This window comes from Sapajus apella, unplaced genomic scaffold (genome assembly GCF_009761245.1).
Source record: "Sapajus apella isolate SASKATOON/1434 unplaced genomic scaffold, GSC_monkey_1.0 scaffold89, whole genome shotgun sequence".
Lineage (NCBI taxonomy): Eukaryota > Metazoa > Chordata > Mammalia > Primates > Cebidae > Sapajus > Sapajus apella.
The window spans coordinates 2,564,532-2,589,684 of record NW_022437029.1 but is presented as its reverse complement, the minus strand read 5'-3'; the positions used below and the strand labels follow the sequence as shown (position 1 = coordinate 2,589,684).

At 40.1% G+C, this 25,153-nt stretch overlaps 3 protein-coding genes and 1 long non-coding RNA gene across 26 annotated transcripts in view; 1 reads left to right on the top strand and 3 right to left on the bottom strand.

The window, feature by feature from the left end:
* Positions 1–636: 636 nt before the first annotated feature.
* On the bottom strand, positions 637–6,258 carry LIPT1 (lipoyltransferase 1). Of its 6 annotated transcripts, none has more exons than XM_032255423.1 (3): positions 5,855–6,106; positions 5,631–5,741; positions 637–1,818 (listed from the first exon to the last, which is right to left on the bottom strand). In XM_032255423.1, exon 3 carries the CDS (start codon positions 1,815–1,817, stop codon positions 696–698), a length of 1,122 nt encoding a protein of 373 aa, XP_032111314.1. In that variant the 5' UTR covers position 1,818; positions 5,631–5,741; positions 5,855–6,106; the 3' UTR covers positions 637–695. The 6 variants fall into 6 exon arrangements, with proteins under 6 accessions (XP_032111314.1, XP_032111312.1, XP_032111310.1 ...); XM_032255421.1 differs by lacking the exon at positions 5,631–5,741 and adding an exon at positions 4,940–5,064; XM_032255419.1 differs by lacking the exons at positions 5,631–5,741; positions 5,855–6,106 and adding exons at positions 4,940–5,161; positions 5,197–5,303.
* A 12-nt stretch (positions 6,259–6,270) lies between these two features.
* TSGA10 (testis specific 10) overlaps positions 6,271–25,153 on the top strand; it is a 156,913-nt gene continuing 138,030 nt past the window's right edge. For 2 of the 18 annotated variants that reach the window (XM_032255414.1, XM_032255410.1), the window contains exons 1-3: positions 6,293–6,507; positions 15,535–16,010; positions 23,355–23,483. Coding sequence is in view for 11 of the 18 variants with exons in the window: in XM_032255402.1 (XP_032111293.1) it covers positions 16,300–16,356; positions 23,355–23,483 (186 nt within the window). In the remaining 7 variants the exon portion in view is untranslated. Of the gene's footprint in view, positions 6,508–15,534; positions 16,095–16,239; positions 16,409–19,108; positions 24,701–25,153 lie in introns of those variants that run through there. The other 16 variants (XM_032255417.1, XM_032255412.1, XM_032255405.1 and 13 more) reach the window with 15 other exon arrangements.
* CUNH2orf15 (chromosome unknown C2orf15 homolog) lies at positions 9,546–11,140 on the bottom strand. The gene has a single exon (XM_032255433.1). It carries the CDS (start codon positions 10,789–10,791, stop codon positions 10,378–10,380), a length of 414 nt encoding a protein of 137 aa, XP_032111324.1. The 5' UTR covers positions 10,792–11,140; the 3' UTR covers positions 9,546–10,377.
* LOC116534768 lies at positions 13,651–15,815 on the bottom strand. The gene is made up of 3 exons (XR_004261865.1): positions 15,527–15,815; positions 15,062–15,178; positions 13,651–14,085 (listed from the first exon to the last, which is right to left on the bottom strand). It is a non-coding gene; the product is annotated as an uncharacterized LOC116534768 (long non-coding RNA).

The following is a 25,153-nucleotide window of genomic DNA, read 5'->3' as shown; positions in this document are numbered from 1 at the left end:
AAAATAAAAGGGAAAATTTTAGAGTTTGAGATATAAGGAGAGGTGGCAAGAAAGATCTGGGTTATATCCCCGAGAGGTAAGAGAAACAGAGAACTAATTCCGAGGTCACAGTGTCCAATATTGTATACAGCCTCAAGACAGTAAAAGCAGCAGCAGCTGAAATATAAATATGCGCCAGATATTGAAAATCAATGAACAGAAAGAGCATGGTGGTTCATGCCTGTAATCCCAGCACTTTGGGAGGCTGAGGCTGTCGGATCATTTGAGTCCAGGAGTTCGAGACTAGCCTGGCCAACACAGTGAAACCCCATCTCTACTAAAAATAGAAAAAAATTAGTTGGGTGTGGTGGCACAAGCCTGTAGTCCCAACTACTCGGGAGGCTGAGGCATGAGACTCATTTGAACTCAGGAGATAAAGGTTGCAGTGGGCCAAGATTGTGCCACTGTACTCCAGCCTGGGTGACAGAGTGAGACTGTTTCAAAATAAATAAAATAAAATCAATGAGAAAAGAAAGAGAAGAAAGAGGATCCTAGAGGTCAAAAGAAATACAGAGGTAGGGATAGGTTATAAATAATTTCAGATGGAGAGAAGTTACTGAGAGACTAGGCTTTCTTTTTTTTTTGAAGAGACATTAACAATGTGCATGTATGAGACTTTATTTTCTAACTTAACTGATTAAGAAATTTACTTAAAATCACATTATTCCTTTAATTTTTTCACAGAGAATATTCCATTTACTGTGTAGTTTGTGGTCTTGTGGACATGTTCTAAGTAATATATTTGTTAGCATGGTAGTTTCAGTTGGACAAAACTTACTGCCAACAAGACTTGAATTTAATTTGTCAAGTATTTCTAATGGCAACCAATGATCAGGTGCTTCAATATTACAGATTTCAATTTTTCCATTCTTTATGTCTATGAATACTTTAATGTTCAAGTGTGACTGCTCATATAACACATTAAAGGAAGTATTTATACTAAACTTTGGAGTTTTGCCATATATCCACTCCCAGGTTTGTAGTTCCTCAGCTTTGCTATTTATCCCAGGAAACAGTGTCTCATCCGTTGGGTTTATTAGGTGAATGTGATTATCAGTTTGATGATAAGCAGCATACTCTGTAGCGACAGCATTCATTAGTACTTCACAGGTCAGAGTGGGATCCTTTTCCAAAAGATTTTTCACTAAGGAAGGTATGCTAGCAGTGGCATTGCTCCTGATCCCTTGGTAAGGGCTCTTCAGCAAAGAAGACAAGAACGTCCCATCAGTACTACATAATAAAGTGCAATGGTGATAGGCAGTGGTCCGGCCAATCTTAGAGGCTGTTCCTGAGATTTTAAACTGTCCATCAAGTAAAAGGTCAAACCTTTTGGTAGCCTGCACATCGAGCTGAGGGTGGATAGCATTCAGAGCTCTCACAATTAGTTTCAGATTTTCCATTCTATCATACTTTTTTTTGGTTGTAAAGAAAGTCAAATTGATATTACCCATATCATGGTAGACTGCTCCTCCTCCACTTCTTCTCCGAGCCAGTTTTATACCTTCTTCTCTCATCAGATTCAGGTTACATTCCTGCCAAGGATTTTGATGCCTACCAATTACAACAGAGGGAGAATTCCGCCAAAAGAATAGAATTGGTTTGTCTTCTAGATTCATATGGTCATGGATCCAGTCTTCTACAGCCAGATTTTGATAGACATCATTGGAAATTGAATGTATAATGAATCCATTTTTTACCGTTTTTTTAAAGCCAGCTGCTGGGACCTGGCGGTTATAAAGTAACTGGAAGCAATTCTTCATTGAAAATGGGATCAGCATGCTTTTAAAAATGGAAGACAAATAAATTAACTCATCAAAAAAAGGAACATTAAATTCTATTTTCTGGCTATCAATTATTGGCTATTCAATCCAAACTAATCTCTAAGTATCCAGTGCAGATGCTTTTGGCTTTTAGCTTTATAATTAATCTTTAGCAATGCTATAACCGAATATTCAAAAGAAATAAATAAAGACGAATTTCAAATAATTGCAGTTGAAATAGTTTCACAGTTTTCAAACAGTAAGTCTGCTGCAAATACATTATGTAATATATCTTTTTTTTTCTCTTAGAGACAGGATTTCACCATGTTGTCCAGGCTGTTCTCGAACTCCTGGGCTCAAGTGATTCTCCTACCTTGGCCTCCCAAAGTGCTGGGATTACAGGCATCAGCCACTGCACTCAGCCACATTACGTATATCTTTTTTGTTTTTTTTTGAGACGGAGTTTCACTCTTGTTGCCCAGGCTGGAGTGCAATGGGAGGAGCAGATTCCAGGCATACGCAAAAACAAAGAGTCATCTAATTACAGTAAGGTTCTGGGGATTCCCTCCTAAAATAAAGAGTTACACTACTAGTCTCGAGTTACACTAAAGCCTATAGCTATACTGTCCTAGGAAGCCTCTGCACTGAGACTGCATTACTTCGGTTAACCTCTTTGTTCTTGGTTCTGTTTGACTGACTTTGATACAATACCACATTCATTCAACAAATATTTATGGAGTACCTACTAGGTACAAGGGAATAAGGAGATAGAAAATGGGAAGAGATAAATTCATGTAAATAACTATAATATTTGGACTTTTTAAAAGGCAGCTAAGCTCCACTGCAGTTATAAGGTGGAAGTGTTCAGTCAGCCATTATACAAATCTGCCTCTGCAGGGTTGAGCATGGATTAAAGAAAGGATGGACTAGGGACAGGAAGAACAGTTAACGGACTAAGGCAGTTGTCCAAGCTAGAGATAATGGGGGCCTAAAGTACAGCAGTAGAGAAAGAGACAGAGAGAGAAGGGGATGGATATGAGTGATATTAAGAAGGTGAACTGGTCCTTGCCTTCAAGAAACCAGTATCTCCACAATCTAGTGGAAGATACTAAAAAACAAGTAAGGCAATAATTAAAATACAGTGTCTGAAATGCTGTGATAGGTGTTAGGTACATCAGGGGCCATCTAACGCTCTAATTAGTGGATGTGACATTGAAGCTGAGACATAAAAGGGGTGAAGAAAAGAATTCTAACAATGTGCAACAGCTTAGTGGAAAAGGAGAAAGGACCCATAGAAATAATTTAATTCTACTTGCTATTACTTAGGAATACAAGGATGGGAGTTAAAAATAAGGCAAGAGAAGATTATAAAGAGCCTTAAATCCACGTTAAATGCTTGAACTTTACCCTGAGAATCATGGGGGAGGTGTTGAAGTTTTGTTTTGTTTTTTGTTTCACGCTTTTGCCCAGACTGGAGTCGACCTCCTGGGTTCAAGCAATCCTCCCACCTTAGCCAGCATGTGCCACCATGCCTGGCTTTTTTTTTTTTTTTTTTTTTTCCCGGTAGAGATGAAGTCTCACTCTGTTGTCCAGGCTGGTCTCAAACTCCTGGGCTCAAATAGTCCTCCCCCTTGGCATCCCAAAGTGCTGGGATTACAGGCATGAGGGCCTAGCCAAGGGCTGAGGTTTTAAACAAATGGAAGATTGGATTTATACTTCAGAGATATCGCCCAGAGATTTAAGCATGGAGAATATATAATACTTGGTAATTGGTTGAATTAGGCTAAGAGAAAGAGAAGTCAAGGATCATGTCCTTTATGATATACTGATTACAAGCTCAAACCAGACTGCCCTCATTGAAATCCCAACTCTATCCTTTATCAGTTGAATGACCTAAGGCAGATTACTTTTCTGTGCCTCAGATGTGTTATTTAATATATGGATAATGACAGTACTCATCTCATATTATCAGGGTGAGTCTGTTAGAAGAGTGCCTGGCAATGAAGAAAGTATACAATATGTGTTAACTATTTTATTAATATTATGCCCTGATTTCTGGTCTGGCAAAAAGGTGGAAAGAGGTGAAATTTCCTAGAACAGATTTTATAGGAAGAGGAAGTATGGGGTTAAGATAATTGGTTCATTTTGATTGTGTTGAACTAGCAGCCAATGGCATAGAGCTCAATGGATATAGTAACTGAGGCCTAGGAAGATGATTCAGTGAGAAGATTTAAGGGCCTGTGACATAACCCTGAAGAGCAGCAACATTTAAGGGCTATACAGAAGATGGAGGGAGAGCTGCCAAAGGAAGCTGAGGATAGAAAAAAAGGGAGAAAAATTTAAAATGTTATTTTGAAAGTTTCAAGGAGACAAGATGGTTAACGGTGCCAAATGCCAAAGACTGAGCAAATAAGATGAGGGTTGAAAAGGATCTATTACAGTTAACAGTATCAAGAAGGTTATCAGTGATCTTGGTAAGAATCATATGTACTGAGTAACAGGAGGACCAAGGTGGATACAATGAATGTATTCTAGTTGTGAAGTGGAAAAGCTAGGGCAGTAGTTAGAAAGGAATGTGGAGTTAGGATTTAAGATGCAAAAGATCTGAGCATGTTCAGATGCTGGTAGGGGAGTCAAGAGAGGGCAACATTGGAGAAGGGAGTTTCCTTGGGAAAGTGGTGGTCTTGGGATCCAGAGTTCAGGTAGCGGGGAGCCTTAAAGGAGAAGTAACAAATAGGAGTGGTGGACACTAATAAACTGGATGGTGTCTGTGGATACAGAGATTGTCAAAGATCTTGTGAAATATCTTTTCCTAAGATTAAGGCTCTCACTCTTGTCTGCATATGCAGAGTGTGGCAGGATAACAAAGTAGTTAAGAACTTACATTTTTTATCCTGGCTCTGACACTTCACTGAATGACTTTAGGAAATGGTTTAACCCTCTAGCTGCTTCAAGGGCCGCAGACCTCATAAAATGGTTGAGAGAATGTGTTCGTATGCATAAGCCATTCATGTTTGGCAAACGCAAGACAGGGTACCCCTTTCCCATCTCTATCCTGTGCTTACTGTTCCTATTATATAACATGTATTCCCTCAATTGAACAAGGATTCCTAACCAAAACACATCAAAGTGGCATTTACCTTGATAAATAAACTGTAGTCCAAGATTTTGACTTTAGCCAAAATATGATCTTGTTAATGCTGAAGATTTGATCCAATTCATGTATTGAGCCAATGCATGTATTATAATAGTGCTCAAAATATCTCTAGTCATCAGGTATTGTATATACAGTGTGAATGAAACACAACAAAGGTATTAATTCAACCAAGTTTTCTTCAATTACATGACAGACATTCTTAGCACTGGAATTAGTGAGTTAGTGAGTTAGTTAATTGACTTAGTGAGTCAAACGAATAAAGGTGATAAAAAGGGCTATTAAAAAAAGTAGATGACTGGGCGCTGTGGCTCATGTCGGTAATTCCAGCACTTTGGGAAGCCGAGGCGGATCACAAGGTCAGGAGTTGGAGACTAGCCTGGCCAACATGGTGAAATCCCATCTCTACCAAAAATACAAAAATCAGCAGGGCCTGGTGGTGGCCGCCAGTAATCCCGGCTACTCGGGAGGCTGAGGCAGAAGAATCGCTTGAACCCGGAGGTTGTAGTGAGCCTAGATTCGAGCCACTGCATTCCAGCCTGGGCAACAGAGCGACTCAGTCTCAAAAAACCCACAGTATTTCAGGATATTTCACAGTGGTCGGGATAGTGTCAAGCCTTTGAAGGTCTGGGTAAATTTTGTTCCCTCAAAATCACTTTGCATCTCTCGACTCTCACCTTTTAATGACTAATTTTATAAAGTTTTTCCTCAGAAGACTTCCTTAACTTCCACGTTATTGGGACAATTCGCTACCTCTGCACTGCCAAACACGCCTCCCCATCACTGAACTGAAAGTGAAAACAGCACCATCTCATTTATCTTTCTAGGCAGGCGCAGCTTCTTCTTAAAACTTTGCCAAGAACCTATTATTTTGCCCCCTCTCTGATAATACACAACTTACTCAGAATCTCATTATGATCGTGTTCATGTTTTATTTCGCCCTTTTGGCTCTCAGGAGACGTGCACACAGCTGGCGCGTCCCTCTTCCTGTGTTCAGGATCAACAGTTCCTAACAGTGAAATCAGGTCGTCCCCAGCGCTGAGGGGAAAGTGTGCAGACAAAAGCCTTCAGCACCGGCGGAGACTACCTGCAGGTCCACCGCCAGAGACCCCGCGCGCTCACGGACGCCCACACCTGCCCACGCGCCACGGCCCGCAGCTTCCCGATTAGAAGCGCTTCCGCTTCACCCACCTGCTGCTTCCGGTCTTTCTCACTGCCTCGCGATGGCTGGAGCTGGAGAAGGCGCTTCCGATCCCGAGCACCCGGCAGGCCTTGCGCGCGACCATGTCCCGCCCCCTGAGAGCCAGCACCCGGAAGCGCCGGAGAAGGCGGGGCGCGCAGGGATCACGGTGGGCTTCTTCATCTGCGGGGTCGTGGAGTCCGGGCAGCCCGCAGAGGTGTTAAGTAAGGGTCCTTCAAGGCAGGAACCGTATTCCATGTAGGGACGTGGCCCACGTTCAAATAAAAGTACCGAAAATCATAAAGCCCCAGTTCCCAGTTCAGATGGGAGTTACCCGCGTGACGCACAGAGATAACGGCCATCCCTGGGTGAAGGTAGGAGAGCGGGTGTGCCAGGTTGGAGAGGGCATTTCGTGGAGCGAGTTTAGGGGGAGCCCCCAGAAGCCCAGAGCAGCCAGGTCACAGGCCGGGGAGGGAGGAGTATCAGCAAATACTTTTTACTGAGGATACAGGCATTACGCTGGGTCTTTACCTATCTCCTCCAAATAAGTTACTTAAAATGGCAGGAAACTCCACTTGAAAGGTGAGGACATTGAAGTCAGTTTTGAAAGACACATTGCATTTAAAGGAATAAACGGTATTCGCAGTATAGAGATGACAACAGAGTATGGAGTGGATCAGAGAACACACTGAGGCTAGTGATCGTCATTCCCATTTGCCACCTCTTTGCAGTTGGCAAGAAAACCCTGTGGCTCCATGAGATGAGAAATTACCCCAGCAGCCAAGGTAGGAAGGTAATAGTTTCAGCTAAGTACTGCCGCATGACGAACTGCCTCAAACAGTGATTTATATCTCTAACTTGTGGGCAAGGTCGGAGATTCCTCTGCAGGTTTCTCTTAGGCTTATTCATGTGGCTTCATTCAGCACAGGTTGGCTATGCTGGGTGGTCCAAGATAGCTTTATTCACGCTTTGGCAGGTGGTGCCTGGCTGCTAGGGGACCTCAGTTCAGGCCTAATCTTGGAAGCAGGGCCTCAGCCACATTCTGTTGGTCAAAACAACAACAAAGCCAGCCCAGAGTTAAGGGGTACTGGACTTTACCTCTTGATGAGAGAAGCCCAAAGAATTTATGGTTATCGCCGGAAGAATTTATGGTTATCTTTTTCATTCTTGCACAGAAACTAATCTCTCCTTCAGTTAAAATAGAAACCACTAAGACTTGCCTCTTGGAGTAAGAATCATTAAGTGTTGAGTTTGGTGACACTGATACGGTAAATGACCAGGGCTTCATATAATGCTACAATGAAGACATAATGATATCTCATTTCTTTATGATTACACCTTTTACTAAGGTCACCTTGAGTTAGTCTATCTTGTATTATGCAGGTGGGAATGAATTCTGTTCAGTTAACTCCAGTAGGAATTTTCCTTGTTATTATTAAAAAACAGTAACAGAATATTGTTGCCCTTTACTTACATGCTTCCTTCTAAATTCTCTTTCTCTGAAATATGAGATGGTAGAGTTTGGGGTTTTTTCCATCCTAGTTTCTTGCTGAAGAGGTTTTAATTAAGAATCCCATTGCCTCCTCCCTGCTCCAAGACATCTGTCCCTTGGTTATTCTTACCTTTACCTACTTCTTTAGCTTCTCCACTGGAACCTTCCAGTGACACTCAAACATGTTGTACTCTTTAACAATCCTCCAGTGACCTCACTTCTCTTTCCACTTTTCATCCCATCTACTACCCTTCTGAGCCAAACTTCTTGGAAAAACTGCTAAACATCCAGAATCTACTTCACTTTCCATTCATTGTTTCAACATACGCCAAAATGGCTTCCCCCATTATTCCAGCAAAAGTGCTTTTGCTAAGGTCATTGGTGACATTCATATTGCTAGATCCAGTGGACTTTTCAGTCCTCAACTAACTGTTCATTTGGAAAGATTCCTGTGGACAACTATGACATTACCCTGTAAATTCCTCAGTCCCCTTTGCCAGCTACCCTGATCTAGTCAGCCCCTAAATGTTGTAGTTCTTCAGATCTAATGTTGTAGTTCTTCAGATCTTTATCTCACACTACATTCTCCTTAAGCAATTTCATTCATTCTATGGCTTTAAGTACCATTTTTGTATACAACTTCAAAATTTGCACTTTTTAGTTCCATAGATACAACTACCTTGTAAACCTGGTAAGTGGAAAAACCATGCTCCTGAACTCACTCTTTTTCTTCAGGGATCCTGCATGCATCTAGCCCTTTTTTTTTTTTTTTTGCTAGAAACCCTTTCTTCTTCCTTACTTTCCACTTCCAAACTGTGACTACATTCTGTCAAACTTCACCTGGACTCTGTCCCCTTCTCTCCATTTTTATGACTATCACCATCATTCACTTAGTCAACCATGTCACTGCAAAAGCTATAAATGTCCTCTGAGGCTGCTCTATGGAGCAGCCATTCTGTTGTTTCTTTACTTTCTTAATAAACTTGCTTTCAAAAATGTCCTGACATATGCCTTCCCATTACCCCACGTTAAAATCAAGTTTATGGCCCAGCGGGAGGATCATGTCAGGCCAGGAGTTTGAGACTTGTCTGGGTAACATTGTGAGTCTCTGCCTCTAAAAACAATAGAAAAACATGCTGGGTGTGGTGGCACATGCCTGCAATCCTAACTACTAGGGAGGCCGAGGCAGGAATTCCACTTAAGAACAGGAATATTCGACACTGCAGTGAGCTATTATCGCTGCACTGCCCTCCAGCCTGGGCAACAGAGTGAGACCATCTTAAACAAAACAAAATAAAACAAAAACACCCAGCTTTATGTGGTATGTCTTGGGTGTGCTGTGTTTCTCTGTATGCTATATTTTTTCTTCACATCATATCACAATTTGTATCTTAGATAATTACTGTATAATGTCCTGTCTTTCCTAGTAGACAGGCACAAAACTCTGTAAGGCAGTGACTATTGTATTCACTACTGTATCTCCAGCGCCAAGCACAGTGCCAGGCTGCGTGAACAAATGAATGATTTGTGTTTTTTTTTTTTTTTTTTTTTTGCCTCCCAAAGAATTATGTTTCTTAGATGATAAAAAGCATTGTCTTTTTGGCTTAGGTCCCATTCAACATTTTTTTTTCACTCAATATTCCCTACAAACACATTTGTTTAGTATTTTTCTGATTAATAAAATATAGCTTCCCTCTGGAAAAGATGCCCTTTCCTCTTTTAAAATGAATATTAAAGATATTTTAATAGCTGATATACAAAACACAGTTTTTAAACTCCAGGTGGTTTTTCTCATATTAAATATTGGTGACATAAAATGGTACTATGTGCAAGATAACTATTAACACTTGGAAAGAACTCTTTTCTAACTCTAAAATGGATTCTATGTGGTGGGGGGGAAAAACAGTTTTAAAGGCACAATTTAAAATGTGAGATGCTTCTGAAGATAAGCAATTTATTGGTCTTTTGCAGTTTATCTGCAGTGATCTTTTACAGACCAGAAATGCAAAATGTAAGAAAGTATCCTAAAGCAGAATCCCAAAATGGAAATGTAATATGCAAAACTGGTACATCAGAAATACTGTGAAATACAGAGGTCACATTGCTTGGCACTTTTTTGTTTGTTTTTTGAGACAGAGTTTCGCTCTTGTTGCCCAGGCTGGAGTGCAATGGTGCAATCTTGGCTCACTGCAACCTCTGTCTCCCAGGTTCAAGTGATTCTCCTGCCTCAGCCTCCCAAGTAGCTGGGATTATAGGTGTCTGCCACCACACCTGGCTAATTTTTTGTATTTTCAGTAGAGATGGGGTTTCACCATGTTGGCCAGGCTGGTTGTGAACTCCTGACCTCAGGTGATCCACCTGCCTCAGCCTCCCAAAGTGCTAGGATTATAGGCATAAGCCACCGTGCCTGGCTGCTTGGATACTTTTTTTTAACCACTTGTTAAAGAAATACATTAAAATGGAAATGTTTTGGTGCCATTCAAATACTGTTACTAAGTAACTCTCATTTTTAAGAAAGATATAATATCAGGGAAATCTGCTTTGAATTTGGAAGGCTTTTTCTCCCTAAAGCAACTGCCTTTTGAATAGGCATCATCAAAAAATGCAGTGTAAGATGATTGATAAATAGCGAAAAATAAAGCAATAGTCTTCCGTCATTTTGTTAGGGTTTCCTAATAAGGTTAAGTTCTCTTTCAATACCCCCTGGTAATCAAAGGCAATACGTACAAATTGATAATACATACAAATTGCTTCATTCCACATCTGTCACTTCTAGTCCATCACTTTCTTTGACGTATACCACTGAACCCAAGGCTTTCTCAGAAAGAGATCCTGTGCCAATCCCTTCAATCCTTGTAATGTTTTCTTGATTTGTGTCTTCTAATCTTATTTTCTTGGTGTTTTGAAATAACTGAGTCATTGGTTCCAGCCTGCTTTTTTCAGTCCCTCGTATTAGGTGATCATCCACTTTTGAATCCATACATATAGCAGATACCTGAGTAGCAGATTTACTAAGTGAAAATCCCATTGGGATAGCTGAACAAATATGAAAGTAATTTGGAGGTACCTTTTTAAGTAGTGGAAACGTTTCTTCAACTTGATTGCTGAAAAAAAATGTGACAAGTGAATGCAGCAGGAATTTTCCTAACTTCATGGCAATGTTCATTTGAATGAAATGCCATGGTGATATTAGATATATAAAGTAAAATTGCCTCCCACCTTTCAGTGTTTACATTTTCTTTGTGGGAGGGTTTGCAGGTTCTAAAGATTTCTTTGAAAGTCTTTAAAAAGGAATCAGATTTTATGTTTTATTACCTTTCAGAAATTAGTAGAACTTCTCTTAATCCTTTCTTTCATTCTTGCTAGCAAAACTTTTTAATTCATTACTAATGGGCTAAAGAAATAACTACTGAAGGCCAAGTACTCTGCTAGGTGTTCTGCAAAAAATAAAGATGTCCTATAAAGATACTTGTGATTGGCTGGGTGCAGTGGCTCACACCTGTAATCCAGCACTTTGGGAGGCTGAAGCGGGTGGATCACTGGAAGTCAGGAATTTGAGACCAGCCTGGCCAACATGGTAATTTCCCGTCTCTAGTAAAAATACAAAAATTAGCTGGGCATAGTGGCCTGCACCTGTAATCCCAGCAACTCAGGAGGCTGAGGCAAGAGAATCACTTGAACCCGGATGATAAGAGGTTGCAGTGAGCCGAGATCATGCCATTGCACTCCAGCCTGGGTGACAAGTGAGACTCTGTCTCCAAAAAAAAAAAGAAAAAGAAAAAGAAAGAAGAAAAAGATACTTGTGATTAAGGATGCCCAATCTGTTAAGAGAGATGATCATGCAGCATGGATGGAGACCTTGGGAAGTTTCCCAAAGGAGGGGAGCCTAGGTCAGGGTTGCGCTTTCAAAGATGGGCAGGAATCTGGTAGGCAGAGTTGACCAGGATGGCAGAAGGGACAGGCACAGTAAAGGTTAGGGAAAGCCCAGGGCTTACTGGAGAAGAGTGATCTACCCAGGATACTCTAGTAGCAACCTGAGATCTGGAGCAGATTCCACAGCTTTGAGTGAAAGCACTCACCCACTTTTTTTTTTTTTTTTTTTGAGACAGAGTTATGCTCTTTTTGCCCAGGGGGGTGTGACATGGGGCGATCTCGGCTCACTGCAACCTCTGTCCTCCAGGTTCAAGCGATTCTCCTGCCTCAGCTTCTGGAATAGCTGGAATAGATGCCTGCCACCATGCCCAGCTAATTTTTTTTTTTTTTTTAGACAAGGTCTTGCTCTGTTGCCCAGGCTAGAGTGCAGTGATGCAGTCTCAGCTCACTGCAACCTCTGTACCCCAGGTTCAAGTGATTCTCCTGCCTCAGCCTCTCAAGGAGCTGGAATTACAGATGTGCGCCATCATGCCCAGCTAATTTTAGTAGAGACAGGGTTTCGCCATCTTGGCCAGGCTGGTCCCGAACTCCCGACCTCAGGTGATCCACACTCTTCAGCCTCCCAAAGTGTTACGATTATAGGTGTCAGCCACCGTACCCAGCCTCACCCACGTTTTAGAATGTGTTATGTCTTTCATATTTAGCTACCGTATATCTTTGGTAATTTACAATTCATACTCATCAAGCTCTAATTACTTACTGAACATTTCTAAAGAATCATCTTGAAACCCTGTTTATCCATATTTGTGATTAAATATCAGTGTTTGTAATAAAAGAGAGTCCTAGGCCTACTGTAGTAGCCTAAATATAGTAGTTACTCAAATGTTAATACAACAATTAGGTAAATAGTATATATTTGGCTTTCTGGGAATCAAATACATCGTAGCTAAATTTTTTAAGATCTCTCGATGAAATTCTGAAATATGGGTATACTTGTTTCTTAGATTTGGAACCTGAAGATGAATTTTTCTTCCTCATCAAAGGAATATCTAATACTGCCTTCAAATTAATAAAATTGAGTTTATTCTATTCTTTGGTTTCTCTTTTTGTTAGAACTACCACTGTCAAATGCATAACTTGAATCTAAACATGAGGAAACAATCAGATAAACCAAACAGAGGTATCTTCTATGAAACAAATAGCTTCTACCTAAAAATGTCAATGTTATGAAAGACACAGAAAGGCTGAGCAACTGTTTCAGATTAAAGGAGGCTAAAGATACATGATTTCAAATGCAACCAATGCTCTTGAATTGGGAAGGGGATGGAATGTACTACAAAGATCATTACTTTGATAACTGCAACATTTGGATGTGGGAGATTTATTAGATACTAATATTGGATCAATGTGATAAATGCCTTGAATTGATAATTGTATTGGGGTTGTATAAGTCAATATCCTTGTTCTTAGGAAATACATACCGAAATACGGGTGAAGAATCATATCTGCAACATGCCCTCAAATTGTTTAGCAATGGATAGGTAGGTACACAGGTTGCTAGATGGATACAGAAAGAGAGTTAAAATATGCAAAATGCTAACAACTGATAAATCTAGGATATAAAGCATAAAAAAATGGTTCTACCTATTATTATTACATTTCTGTAGGTTTAAAACTTCTTTGAAAAAATTGAAAAAAGTTTTTAAAAAACAAAACTCTATCAAACATTGCATTTGAAAATCAACAAATGTAAAATAATAACTTACATAATTATCAATTTTCATATTAAACTTCATTCAGATAAAGGGACTGAGGAGGAACCAAATACAATAGGGTAGACTTGGTGCCCTGTGGGTCCCACCTTAACTTCTTCAGAGTTGAGGACATGAAGGGTGAACAAGTCTATTGGGGCCTCTTTGGCATTTAGGTTGCCATTCAAGAAGAAATCTGGAATATATATATATAAGAATAAAGGTACATACAGAGATAAATCAATCTGGACAAAAAGAACAAAGAGGCTTTCTTTACTAGATATTAAGATATGCCTCTGTACTACTGAAATGAAAAAAATATATATACATGCTACACAGCTGGGCACAATGGCTTATGCCTGTAATTCCAGCACTGTGGGAGGCCAAGTTGGGAGGATCTCTTGAGTCCAGCAGTTTGAGACTAGCCTGGGCAACATAGGGAGACCTTGTCTCTATCAGAAAAAAATTTTTTTTAAAAATATACCACAAAGTGAAAGTAATAAAAATAACCTTGTACAGGTACAGGAACAAATAATCAGTAGAATATGACAGAGCTGCAACTTGGACTTAGGTATTTCAGGAACTTCACATAAGTTACAGGTGGCACTATAAGGCAAAGGGGATAGAACAGACTAAGTTTAGTATGATAGTATTGTGAATGCTGGCTCACTATGAAGACAAAAGTAGAGCAGGATCTTAAATACAGAAGTGGAGTGCAAATGCATTAAAGACCTAAATGTGAAAGGCAGAACTGTAAATGCAGTAGAAGAAAATGAAGGACAATATATCTGTTACCTTGGGGGTGAAGAAGGATTTCTTGAACAAGACCTAAAAAGCTTAAACAATAAGGGGGGAAAACAGGTGAGTTTGATTACTCATAATTGAGAATTTCTATTCAATGAAAACAATATAAACAGTGGCGTGATCTTGGCTCACTGTAACCTCTGCCTCCCACATTCAAGTGATTCTCTGCCACAGCCTTCCCAGTAGCTGGGATTATAGATGTGCACCACTGCACCTGGCTAATTTTTGTATTTTAAGTAGAGATGGGCTTTCATCGTGTTGGCCAGGCTGGTCTTGAACTCCCGACCTCAGGTGATCCGTCCACCTCGGTCTCCCAAAGTGCTAAGATTACAGGCATCAGCCACCCTGCCACAGAGGGAAGGAAATTTTTACTTTCTCGGGTTAGGGGAGAAAGCCAACAGTTCTTGGTAGGAAAAAAAAGAGTCTTTTCACCCTCTTCACCTTAAAATGATCATTTCCCTACAATCCAAAGAATCTTCAGTACCATCTAGGTGGCATACATAAGTGCTTAAATTTTTCTTATTCTTTCCGTAAGGGAAGTACTTTCCTACTTCCTATATTAATAATCTCCCCACCCCCCCAAGTCTTCAACTGATAGTTTTAAACTTGGAACATTCTTTCCTATTTGTTTTTAATAATGCTAGATAATGTATTCAAAATAATCTTAGTATCTGAAGAGGAAATGAGATTATATGTTATTCCCTCTAACACAACAACTCAGTTTATTTTGTCAACTAAAAATAATATTTCAGAGGATATGTGCTCCCTGTGTCCGCAAACCTCTTAAAGTAACAGGGACACTTAATTGTTTTTGGTATCTAATTAAACTTACAAAATATATGATATCTGAAAATAAATGTGACAAAATATATGACTATGTAATAACGATAAAGATTAGAAAAACAAAGCACTTATATTAAATGTATTTTTATGACTAAATTTGTTCTAACATAAAAGTTGTTTATCCCTGCCAATGATATCTTGTGGGGAAAAAAAATGAGTACTCACCTGGCAAAACCAGGAATTGTTAGTTTCCTCAAATGAGAGCTTACTTTTGAAATACACAGCGTTCTACCATATCAAGGTCATCAGAGAATTGCTGTAAAAACCTAGTATCTATGTCATCTGTAGGAAAAGGAGATAAAGTCGCCATTATCATCCAGAAACTCTTGGGTTATTTAAGAAGGGACATGGTAGATATTAATAAATATTAAGAAGAGTTTCTTTTTCCATGCTGGGCTCTAAAAAAAATGGTAGAAGAATGTAGCCCTCATTCTTTTTCACCAAAAAGCTCATTTGTCCACTTTAAGGTAAGGGGATTTGGAAAAGGACTGGCATGTGGAAAAGGAATATCGGTCAGGAATCTGGACTTTCGTTGCTAGTTCTGCTACTTTCTGATTCAGCCCAGATCGTCCAGAGCTGACTGAGACGGTGGTCCCCAGGCTCCCCTAATTGCAGGCTGCCCGTGCTCACCCGGTCAGGTCGGCTTGCTACCAGCAGGCTGCAGCGGGAGGACTGGACCTGAACGTCTCCCTCAAAATGGGCCCTGGCTGCAGCTCTGGGAGTAACCGGTTCACCGAATTTGGGTCCAGAATGACGTCCAAGCCCTGGGAAAAGTGGCATAAAGCCACTCAGGTGTTCCAAACTGAAGGCAGGGCGCGGCGACAGACAGCCTTGCGCATGCGCGTTCTATTCAGGTGCGGCCGCCACAGGCAGGAAATAAAAAGTGAATCTTGGAAAAGGGGGCTCGCGGCTGGTTACTAGGAGACAGAACACTCCGGTCGGGCGTCTAGGCGCTGCGTGGGCGTGGGCGTGCGCCTGCGCCGCGCAGACAGGCCGGGAAGAAGCCCCCCGCTCCAAGTAGCCTTGTAAGGCAGGCAGGTGGACGTACGCGTCGCTCTGTGCGTAAGTGCGCGCACACGGCTTGTAGTCAGCGCGAGAGGGAAGGTCGAGCCAGGTACGCGTGCGCACGGAACCTAGGGGCGCGTGGGACGGAAGCAAAGCTGGGGCGCCGGGGAGGTGGAAGACGAGCCCCACTCCGGTACAGAGCGTGAGGGCGGGGCCGCGGCGGCGCCGGCTGGCGCTAACCGCCCCCGCTTCCTTCCCGCAGGCTCCCTCCTTCCTCCGACTCCGCTGGGGCGGGGCCAGGACGATTTGGGGGTGGGAAGGGAGGAGAAAGGGGAGGAGGATGGACACGGGGCGGTTCTCGTATCTCCTGCGGAGGCCGAGAGCTGGCAGTCGCGGGGATGAGCTCTGGGGAGGACAGCGGGCCAAGGAGCTCGGGGAGGGACCCGGAGCTCCAGGTAGAAGCTGCGGAGATGCGCAGGGTGGGGAGAGCTGCTCCTGCGCCGGAAGGTCTCCGAAAAACCGGCTGCAAGCGGGCGGGAGTGGCGGGTACGGGGCCGTGGCGGGCGGAGGTGGGCTGGAGCCGGGGGAGCCGCTGTGAGGGGCGGTGGCGGGCACAGCTGCGGACCGGAAGCTCAGCAGCACGCGTTGCCCCTGTTTCTTGGGAGGTTAGGTTGAAGCCCAGTTCCTATGGTCACCGCTTTGCGTCCTGCCGCAGCTTTCCACTTGGTTGTTGGGGGTACTGTTTTATTTAGAAACGCTCTGGAAGCTCTGGTGGAGCGAGGAATTTGGAAGTCACAGATTTGGGATAAACCTGACTCCCGATCGCTCACTGCTGAGCCCCTTTCTAGACTTGGGGTGGTGAAAGACCGAGATTACGTAGGCATTTGCATAGAAATCTCAGATAAATTTCAGCAAGAGTTGTACAGTAAGGCAGGGAAAGCTGGCTTTCGTTGAAAACATATTTGAGACTTAAATTGGATAACTAAGTGATCATAGACTTGATACCTAAAAACTCACAGAAATAAGTACATTTTTTCACTTTTTTTTTTTTTTTTTTTGAGGCTTCAGGAAAGTTTGCATAGCTGACAGTGTCCCAGCGTTTTCCTTCTTCCATTCCAGTCCTTTATATCCTAGGAAATTTCCTTGTTTAAAATTTTCTCTACTTAAAAGGGTTTTCAGCATTTCAAATATCCTTTGTTTACCTGTGAGGACATAAATAGAATAACAATCGGTTTGTAAGTGGGAAAAAAACAGATTAGTTATAAATATGTAAGTAGAATGTCTCTTTCGAATCTGCCTCCAGGATAAAACAGATTGTATTTTAATTGATTTATTATCCAAACTCTTCAGTCTTAATTAGTGAAAAATAACTAGGAAGGTACATTAATGAAATATTAATTTTAAATAATAAACTTCGGCATTATTTAATGGCAGCTTCCAAAATATTTCATGCATTGTTTACCTTCTGAAGAAAAATCACTGCTTGTAGCCCAGAATCAGGTGTAGAGATTCACTGGGGGCTCTTTTCTGTCTTCTTTTTCAGTTGCTTAGACAAGTTTGTTTAGGACGATTTGGTTTTGAAGGCCTCTGTACACAGAGGCAGTTAGAGGTATTACTGTATATCACCTTTTCAGATTACATGTTCCTTTCCCTCCCCAAAGATAGCCACTTCCTTGATTTTCCTTAATGTTTTACATCATTGTATGTGAACATGCACATTATAGTTTGGCTTGTTTTTGAACTTCCTATAAATGGAATTGTACTAAGTATTCATTTACATCTTGCTTCTTTACTCAGTATTTTGTTAAGATTAATCTTTATTGTTGCTTGCAGTATTTAGTTTGCTGATTGTTTCCCAAAATATCTCACTCTGTTGCCCAGGCTGGAGTGCAGTGGTGCGATTATGACTCACTGCATCCTTGACCTCCTGGGCTCAAGTTATTCTCCTACCTCAGCCTCCCAAGTAGCTGGGACTACAGGCAGTTGCCACCAGGCCTGGCTAATTTCTTTTTCATTTCTTGTGGAGACAGGGACTCACTATGTTTTCCAGGCTGGTCTCAAATTCCTGGGCTCAAGTGATTCTCTGGCCTTGGCCTCCCAAAGTGCTGGGATTACTGAGATTACAGGTGTCTAAATCTTTATGTATCCTTGCTTTTGCTTGTCTCAGGGCAATACATCTTTAATTCTGAAAGAGGATCCTTTGTAAAGAGAATTAAGGAGCAAGTTTTTCTCCTTTTGTAATGACCTTTCCATAACCTTGGTCGTCTTCCACCTTTTGCTATACCTCTCTTCCTCTCACAATCATGCTTCCTAAAAGAAGTTTAGTCCTCTTCAGACTTGTTTTCACCCATCATTGAAACTGCTTTGTTTGAATCATTAAAATTTCTTATTTTGGAAATGTTTTATTGAGTTTCAACTTTGTGCTGGGGACTTTTAAGGCAATAGGGATGTAACAAGACAAAAGCCTAGGGCTCTTGAATTTTATATGCTAGTAGGGGGAGACAGACAGTAAACAAGTGAGCAAATAAATGATATCATTTCAAGAAGTGATAAGTGCAAATAGCTTATCACTTATTTGAGAGAGTGACTGGGAGAGAGGCTACTTTAGGTAAGAAATCAGGGAAGACCTTCTGACATTTCAGCCAAAAAGTTGAGGGTGAGAAGATAGCCATGTGAAAGGCTTGGTAGAAAGGGTTCCTGAGAGAGGGAAAGCAAGAGCAGAGGACTTGAAGTCAAATGCTGTTGGCACATATCTTAGTCCATTCAGGGTGCTGTAATGAAATATATAAGCAACATTAATTTAATTCTTCAGTTCTGGAGACTAGGAATTCTAAGATAAGTTGCCAGCAGAATCAGTTTCTGGTGAGGGCCTGTCTTTTTGTTCATAGATGATACCTCAGACTGTGTCCTCATACATTAGAAGGGTTGAGGAAGCTTTCTGGGGACTATAGTATATGGGCAACTCATCTCGACCTAATCACCCTCTAAAGACTATGCCTTTGTTTTTTTTTGGGGGGGCGATGGAGTCTCTCTCTGTCTCCCCGGCTGCAGTGGCGCGATCTTGGCTTGCTGTAACCTTTGCCTCCTGGGCTCAAGCTGTTCTCCTGCCTCAGCCTTCCAAGTAGCTGGGATTACAGGCCCATCACCGTGCCCAGCTAATTTTTGTATTTTTAGTAGAGGGGGTGTTTCACCATGTTGGCCAGGCTAGTCTCGAACTCCTGACCTCAGGTGATCCACCCACCTCAGCCTCCCAAAGTTCTGGGATTATAGGTGTAAGCCACCATGCCCGGCCAAGACTGTGCCTCTTAATGTGATCACTTTAGGGGTTAGGATTTCAACTTAAGAATTTTTTGAGGACACAGACATTCAGACTGAAGCAGCACATTAGAGGAACAGAAAAAGTTAGTGGGTGAACAAAGGAGGGAGTACTAGATCTTTACAGTGAAGACAAGGGCCAAATCATTTAAGGACTTGAAAAGTTTGGATTTTATTCTTAATTGCAGTGGGAAGCCACTGGCATATTTTTGAGCCAGTATCATTTTACTATAATTTTCTTTTTTGTTTGTTTTTTCCCTCTCCTTTCTTCTCCCCTCCCATAGGATTTCATTATTTTGAAATGATTGATTTGATTTCAGTGTGGAGAATAGGTTGTAGGGAGCAATAGTAGAAGCAGACAGCAGGGAATGGTTGCAGTGTTCTAGGTGGAAAATGATGGTGACTTGGACTAGGGAGGTGATAAGAAAAATATAGAGAAATTGATGGATTTAGGATATGTATTTGAAGGTGGAACCAACAAGGTTTGCTAATCAATTAGATGGGAATCGGGGAAAGAGAAAACTCAAAAACTCCTCAGCTTTTTACCTGGGGCAAGTGCCTACACAAAAGATGGTGCCATTTGACATGATGAAGGCAGGGAAAGAACACAATGGAGGCAGAATAGAGATCAAAGGTGCAGGTGGGGAAATTAAGAAGTCTGTTTTAGACATGTTAAAGTAGCCATGACTTGGACATCCTATAAAAGTAATATAATGTGTTAAGTGCTCCAGTAAGGATATGTTCATAGTTCTTATGGAATGGGGAGTAGATCCTAAGTCTTTTTTGAAGAAGTAGAAGTCAGAAATACTTTTTTTGTAGCCTCTGTCTCAGTGTTACCTTAGCATCTATATGTATTACTCTGATGTAGCAGTAATCATGCTGTGCTGTAATTTCTGATTCGTTGTGGACTTTCCTAGATTCATTTAGCGTTGAAATTATAGAGTTCTATTTGTTTTACACCTTTTTATTCCCAGAAACATGTATCTGGTTCATTTTTATTCTAGCTATTTATAAGTTTACTTGTAAAGTGAATACATGTGACTGCTACAGTCTGAAAACATGAGCTAAAACAGTGATAGTAGGAATGGAAGAAATGTAGCTGAGAGAATTTTTATTGAAAAGATCAGTAGGACTTGATAGCCAATTAAATAAGTTGACTCAGTGAGAGGAATGAGTAATAGTAGTAAATAATAATATATGTAGTGCTTATTATGTGCCAGGCACTATTCTAAGTGCTAAAGTTAAAACATATATTAATTCATTTAATCCTCATGTAACTCTGTGGTGCAGACACTTATTATCATCCCTGTTTTGTAAATGAGGAAGCCATAGAAAAGTAACCAGGTCACCCAACGTCACGCAGCTAAGATGTGGCAGAACTAGGATAATGAATGTAGGTGGGCTGATGCCAAAATACATGCTGTTAACCACTCTGCTATGTGACTTCCTAATTGAGAATGAAGGTTCTTCCGTATTTTAGAGTTCACCTTGAAAAAAATAAAAAATAATAAATTAAAAATAATTTTTTAAAAAAGGAAAGTTCTTTTACTTGCCTTCTCTAAGAACTATATAGGAACACAAGTTCCATTCTAATTGATGTTAGAGATTGCAGCAACATGGAAGATATTCAGGTGGCCTGAGGTGGGGAAACTGGCAGGCTAGGCATAGGAATTTCAGATACACTGATGTTTCTTTCCCCCAGTAATACTGCCTCCAAAGCTGGTAGAAGGAAGGTAGCAACTCCAACATGATTGCTTAGGGTTGTCAGGTGGACTCATGGTTTCTCCCTATTTTCAGTTCCTAGCCGGGCCTGATAGGTAATTTTGCAAAAGCCTCACTTTATTTGGTTTACCAAGGTGAAGGAAGAAAGTTTAATTTTTTTCTGCTTTATCACACTGCTTTATTACCAATCTCAACAAATTTTTATTGACACTTTTTATTACATAAATAACTACAGGTTTAGTGGGGATATAGAGAGTTTGTGGACATTGCTTGTTCTTAAGATTCTAATAAATGTATGAGGAAGACATCCAGAAAAATTTAGAACATGAATTGTTCTCTCTATATGAATATCAATGAAGGCATGATCATTATGCAGTGGAGAAGACAGAGAAAACCTAGAGAATGTGGAATTCAAACTGAGCCTTGGGAATGTATTAAGTTAAATGGAGAAAAGACCGAGGGCAAGGCTCATTGAGCAGATGATAAAATACTTTTGAGCATATGTGTTAATAATGTGTTGGCTGGGTGTGGTGGCTCATGTTTATAATCCCAGGGAGACCTAGGTGGGAGGACCTCTTGAGCTCAGGAGTTCAAGACCAGCCAGGGCAACATAGGGAGACCCTGTTTCTACAAAATTTAAAACAATTAGCCTATTTTGGTGGGACATGCCTGTGGTCCCAGCTATTTGGGAGGCTAAGGTGGGAGGATTGCTTGAGCCTGGGAGGTTGAGGCTGCAGTCAGATGTGATTATGGCAACCTGGGTGACAGAGTGAGACCCTCTAAAAAAAAATGTGTTTCATAGTTTGTCTTTCATAGAGGGGTTCTTGGAGGCGTCACGTAAGAGATAAGTTTGGACAAGTAGGAAGAGACAAATTACAAAAGTACTCTGAATGAATTTAGACTTTAATTAAATAGATTCTTGCTATTTAAATAAATCAGAATTTACAGCACAGCATGATTCAGCATGTAGTCTCTGTACTAACCAAATAGGAATCTCCAAGCAGCTTTTTAGAAATGTCGAATCTGAGTTTGTGAATAAGAATCTGCATTCACACAGCATTCCCAGATGATTCTTAACATTCAATAAAAATTGGAAAGTACTGCTCTAGTGAGGAGTCATTTCACTCTGTTATTCTAAATCAAATGTTTATAACTAGGAACACATTTTTCAGCAGAAACTGTGTAAGAAATGTTAGCTAGGGAATTATGAAGCATTTAACCCCAGCTCCTAGGGGTTTAAATGCTTCATAATTTGAAATATTCTGTGAGATCTAATGCTGAGGTTCCAGGTGGGGCAGTAACTGCTGCAATGAAGAACAATTGGGTTTTGTTTAGGGAAGAGAAAAAAAAAAAAAAAAGGAAATAAATCTACCCGCCTGTTTAGGTGCTGGGTTACACAGAGTGCAACATAAGGTCAGTGACTGGGGAGATCCTGATTCTGTAATTCCCTAGATGGGACTTTGGAGAACAGAAGCTGTGTTTTGAGGAAAGATCTAAGATGCTCATAACAAATTTTCTTTTAACACAATGATAGCCTTGATTCAAGGAAAGAAAAAATTATTTCCCTAAGTTACACAATCTCTAAGATAGGTTGGCAAGTAAAACAGCATGATGCAGAGTAGTATGTATGCTAAAGTGAAAAGTCTCTAACATTTGTTATTTTGCATATGTCTATGTATATATATCGGTAGTATAAATTCCTAGAAATGAGGTTGTTTGAACAGAAGCTATATGCATTTGTCATGTTGATAGATTTTTTTGTAATTGTTCTCCATAAATATTCTATCAGTTTATACACTGGTGATGCGTAAGGATGCTATGTTATATATGCAACTTACTGATCTTTGCCGTGTGATGGTTAAAAGAGGGTATCTCAGTGTTATTTTAATTTGTGTCAGTAAAGGTTGAGATTGAACATCTTAAAATATATTTAAGAGCCATTTCTGTAAATGTTCACATTCTTTGCCAATTTTCCTATTAGAGTAATTCTTTATCTTTTTTATTTCTAGAAATTATTTATATATTAGGAAAATTTTGTGATATGAATTGCAAACCTTTTGCTTATATGGAGTAGCAAACAGCAAATGTGGCTAGCTAGTAGCTATTTTGGACAACACAAGCCTGTAGAGGCAGACTGCTTAATTTGCTACTGACCCATATTTCTGTAGAACCATGATTACCAAAAGGATAGGGTAGGGATTGTCTTTGAAAACATGTTCAGTACCGTTTGGACAACACACAGAAAAAGCTTTATGAATTTTAGGAAGGTAAAGTTTGATGAAATCCTCTTAGCTGATGGGAAATGGCTAAAAACCTATCTAGGAATATTATTAATTTTCAAAATTTACTGATGTGGGAAATCATAGAGCTGTTTTAAATCAAATGCCTCCATATTATTTCCCATTCTTTCTACTAGGTTACCACCAAAGAACATGATTTTGGTCTAGGGGCTCCAGTTTCTGAAGCTGAAAACTACCAGAATACCCTCCAGCTAGAACGAGAAGTGAGAAATCAAGACAGATTCATCTCGACACTGAAATTACAGGTTGCATTTAGTTACAACATGTTTTCCTGAGTCAATTTGGGATGGGAACCTATTTTGAAACAAGAAGATAGAGAATAAATAACTACTAATTCAGAGCTCGTTTAAATGTTATGGGTCTAAAATCATTCAATTTTTATCTTAACCATTTTGATAAACATAAGAGTCAGTCAGTGAGTACAAACTATGTATGAATGTTTATAGCAGCTTTATTATAATTGCCAAAAACTTAGAAGCAACCAAGATGTCCTTCAATAGGTGAATGGATAAGCAAACTGTTGTACATCCATACAATGGAGTACTATTCAGTGTCTTTTAAAAATGAGCAATGTAGCCATGAAAAGACACAGCGGAACCTTGAAAGCATGTTGCAAACCTGTAAAGGCTGTGAAATGTGTGATTCCAACCACATGAAGGTTATATAACTATAGAAACCATAAAAAGAACAGTAGTTACCAGGAATTGGAGGGAGAGGGGATGAATAGGTGGAGCACAGGATTTTTAGGGCAGTGAAACTATTCTGTATGATACACTGATAGTGGATACGTGTGACCCTATGTATGTCAAAACTCACAGAATGAATAACACCAAGAATGAATCCTAATGTGAACTATAGACATTAGTTATTAATAGTGTAACAATATTGTTTCATCAATTGTAACACATATACCACATTAATACAAAATGTAAATAATAGAGGAAGCTATCTGTTGAGGGAGAGAGGAAGTATGTAGGAACTCTTTATACTCCCTAATCAATTTTTTGTAAACCTAAAACTACTCTAAAAACTTAGTCTATTAACTACATGAGAGCAAATATTTCCAAATTACCTATCTGAAAGGGCTTAATATCCAGAATATACAAAGGACTTCTACAACTAGCCCCTTTTCCCCAAAATGTGATTCAAAAATGGGCAAAGGGCTTGAACAGACATTTCTCCAAAGAAGATATACAAATGTCAGTAAATACATGAAAAAGATGCTCAACATCACCAACCATTATAGAAATGCAAATCAAAACCATGAGATACCACTTCATCCCCATTAGGATGGTTGTTATAATGGAAAATAACAAGTGTTGGTGAGGATGTGAAGAAACTGAAAAACTTGTGCATTGCTGATGGGAATGTAAAATGGTGCCACCATGGTGAAAAATCTTTTGATGGTTTCTCAAAATTTAAAAGACAGGCTAACCGTATGATCCAGCAATTCCACTCCCAGGTATATACCCTAAAGAATTGAAAACATGGACTCCAGTAGATACTTATATATAAATGTTCATAGCAGCATTATTAACAATAGCCAAAAGGTAGAAAAAACCCAAATGTCTATCAACAAATGAATGGATAAACAAAATATGGTATGTGCTTACGGTGGAATATTATTCAGATTCAAAAAGGAATCACATTCTGATAAATGCTGCAAAATGAATGAGCCTCAGAAACATTATGCTAAATACAATAAGCCTGACATGGGAAGACAACTAATGTTTGATTCTGCCTATACCCAGGATAGGCAAATTCAAGGAGATAGAATTATTGTTTAATCAGTACAGAGTTTTTTGGTTGAGGGGAATGAAAAAATTCTTTAAATAGATAGTAGTGATGGTTGTACAACATTGTGAATATACTTAATGCCACTGAATTATATACTTAAAATGAAAATTATATATAT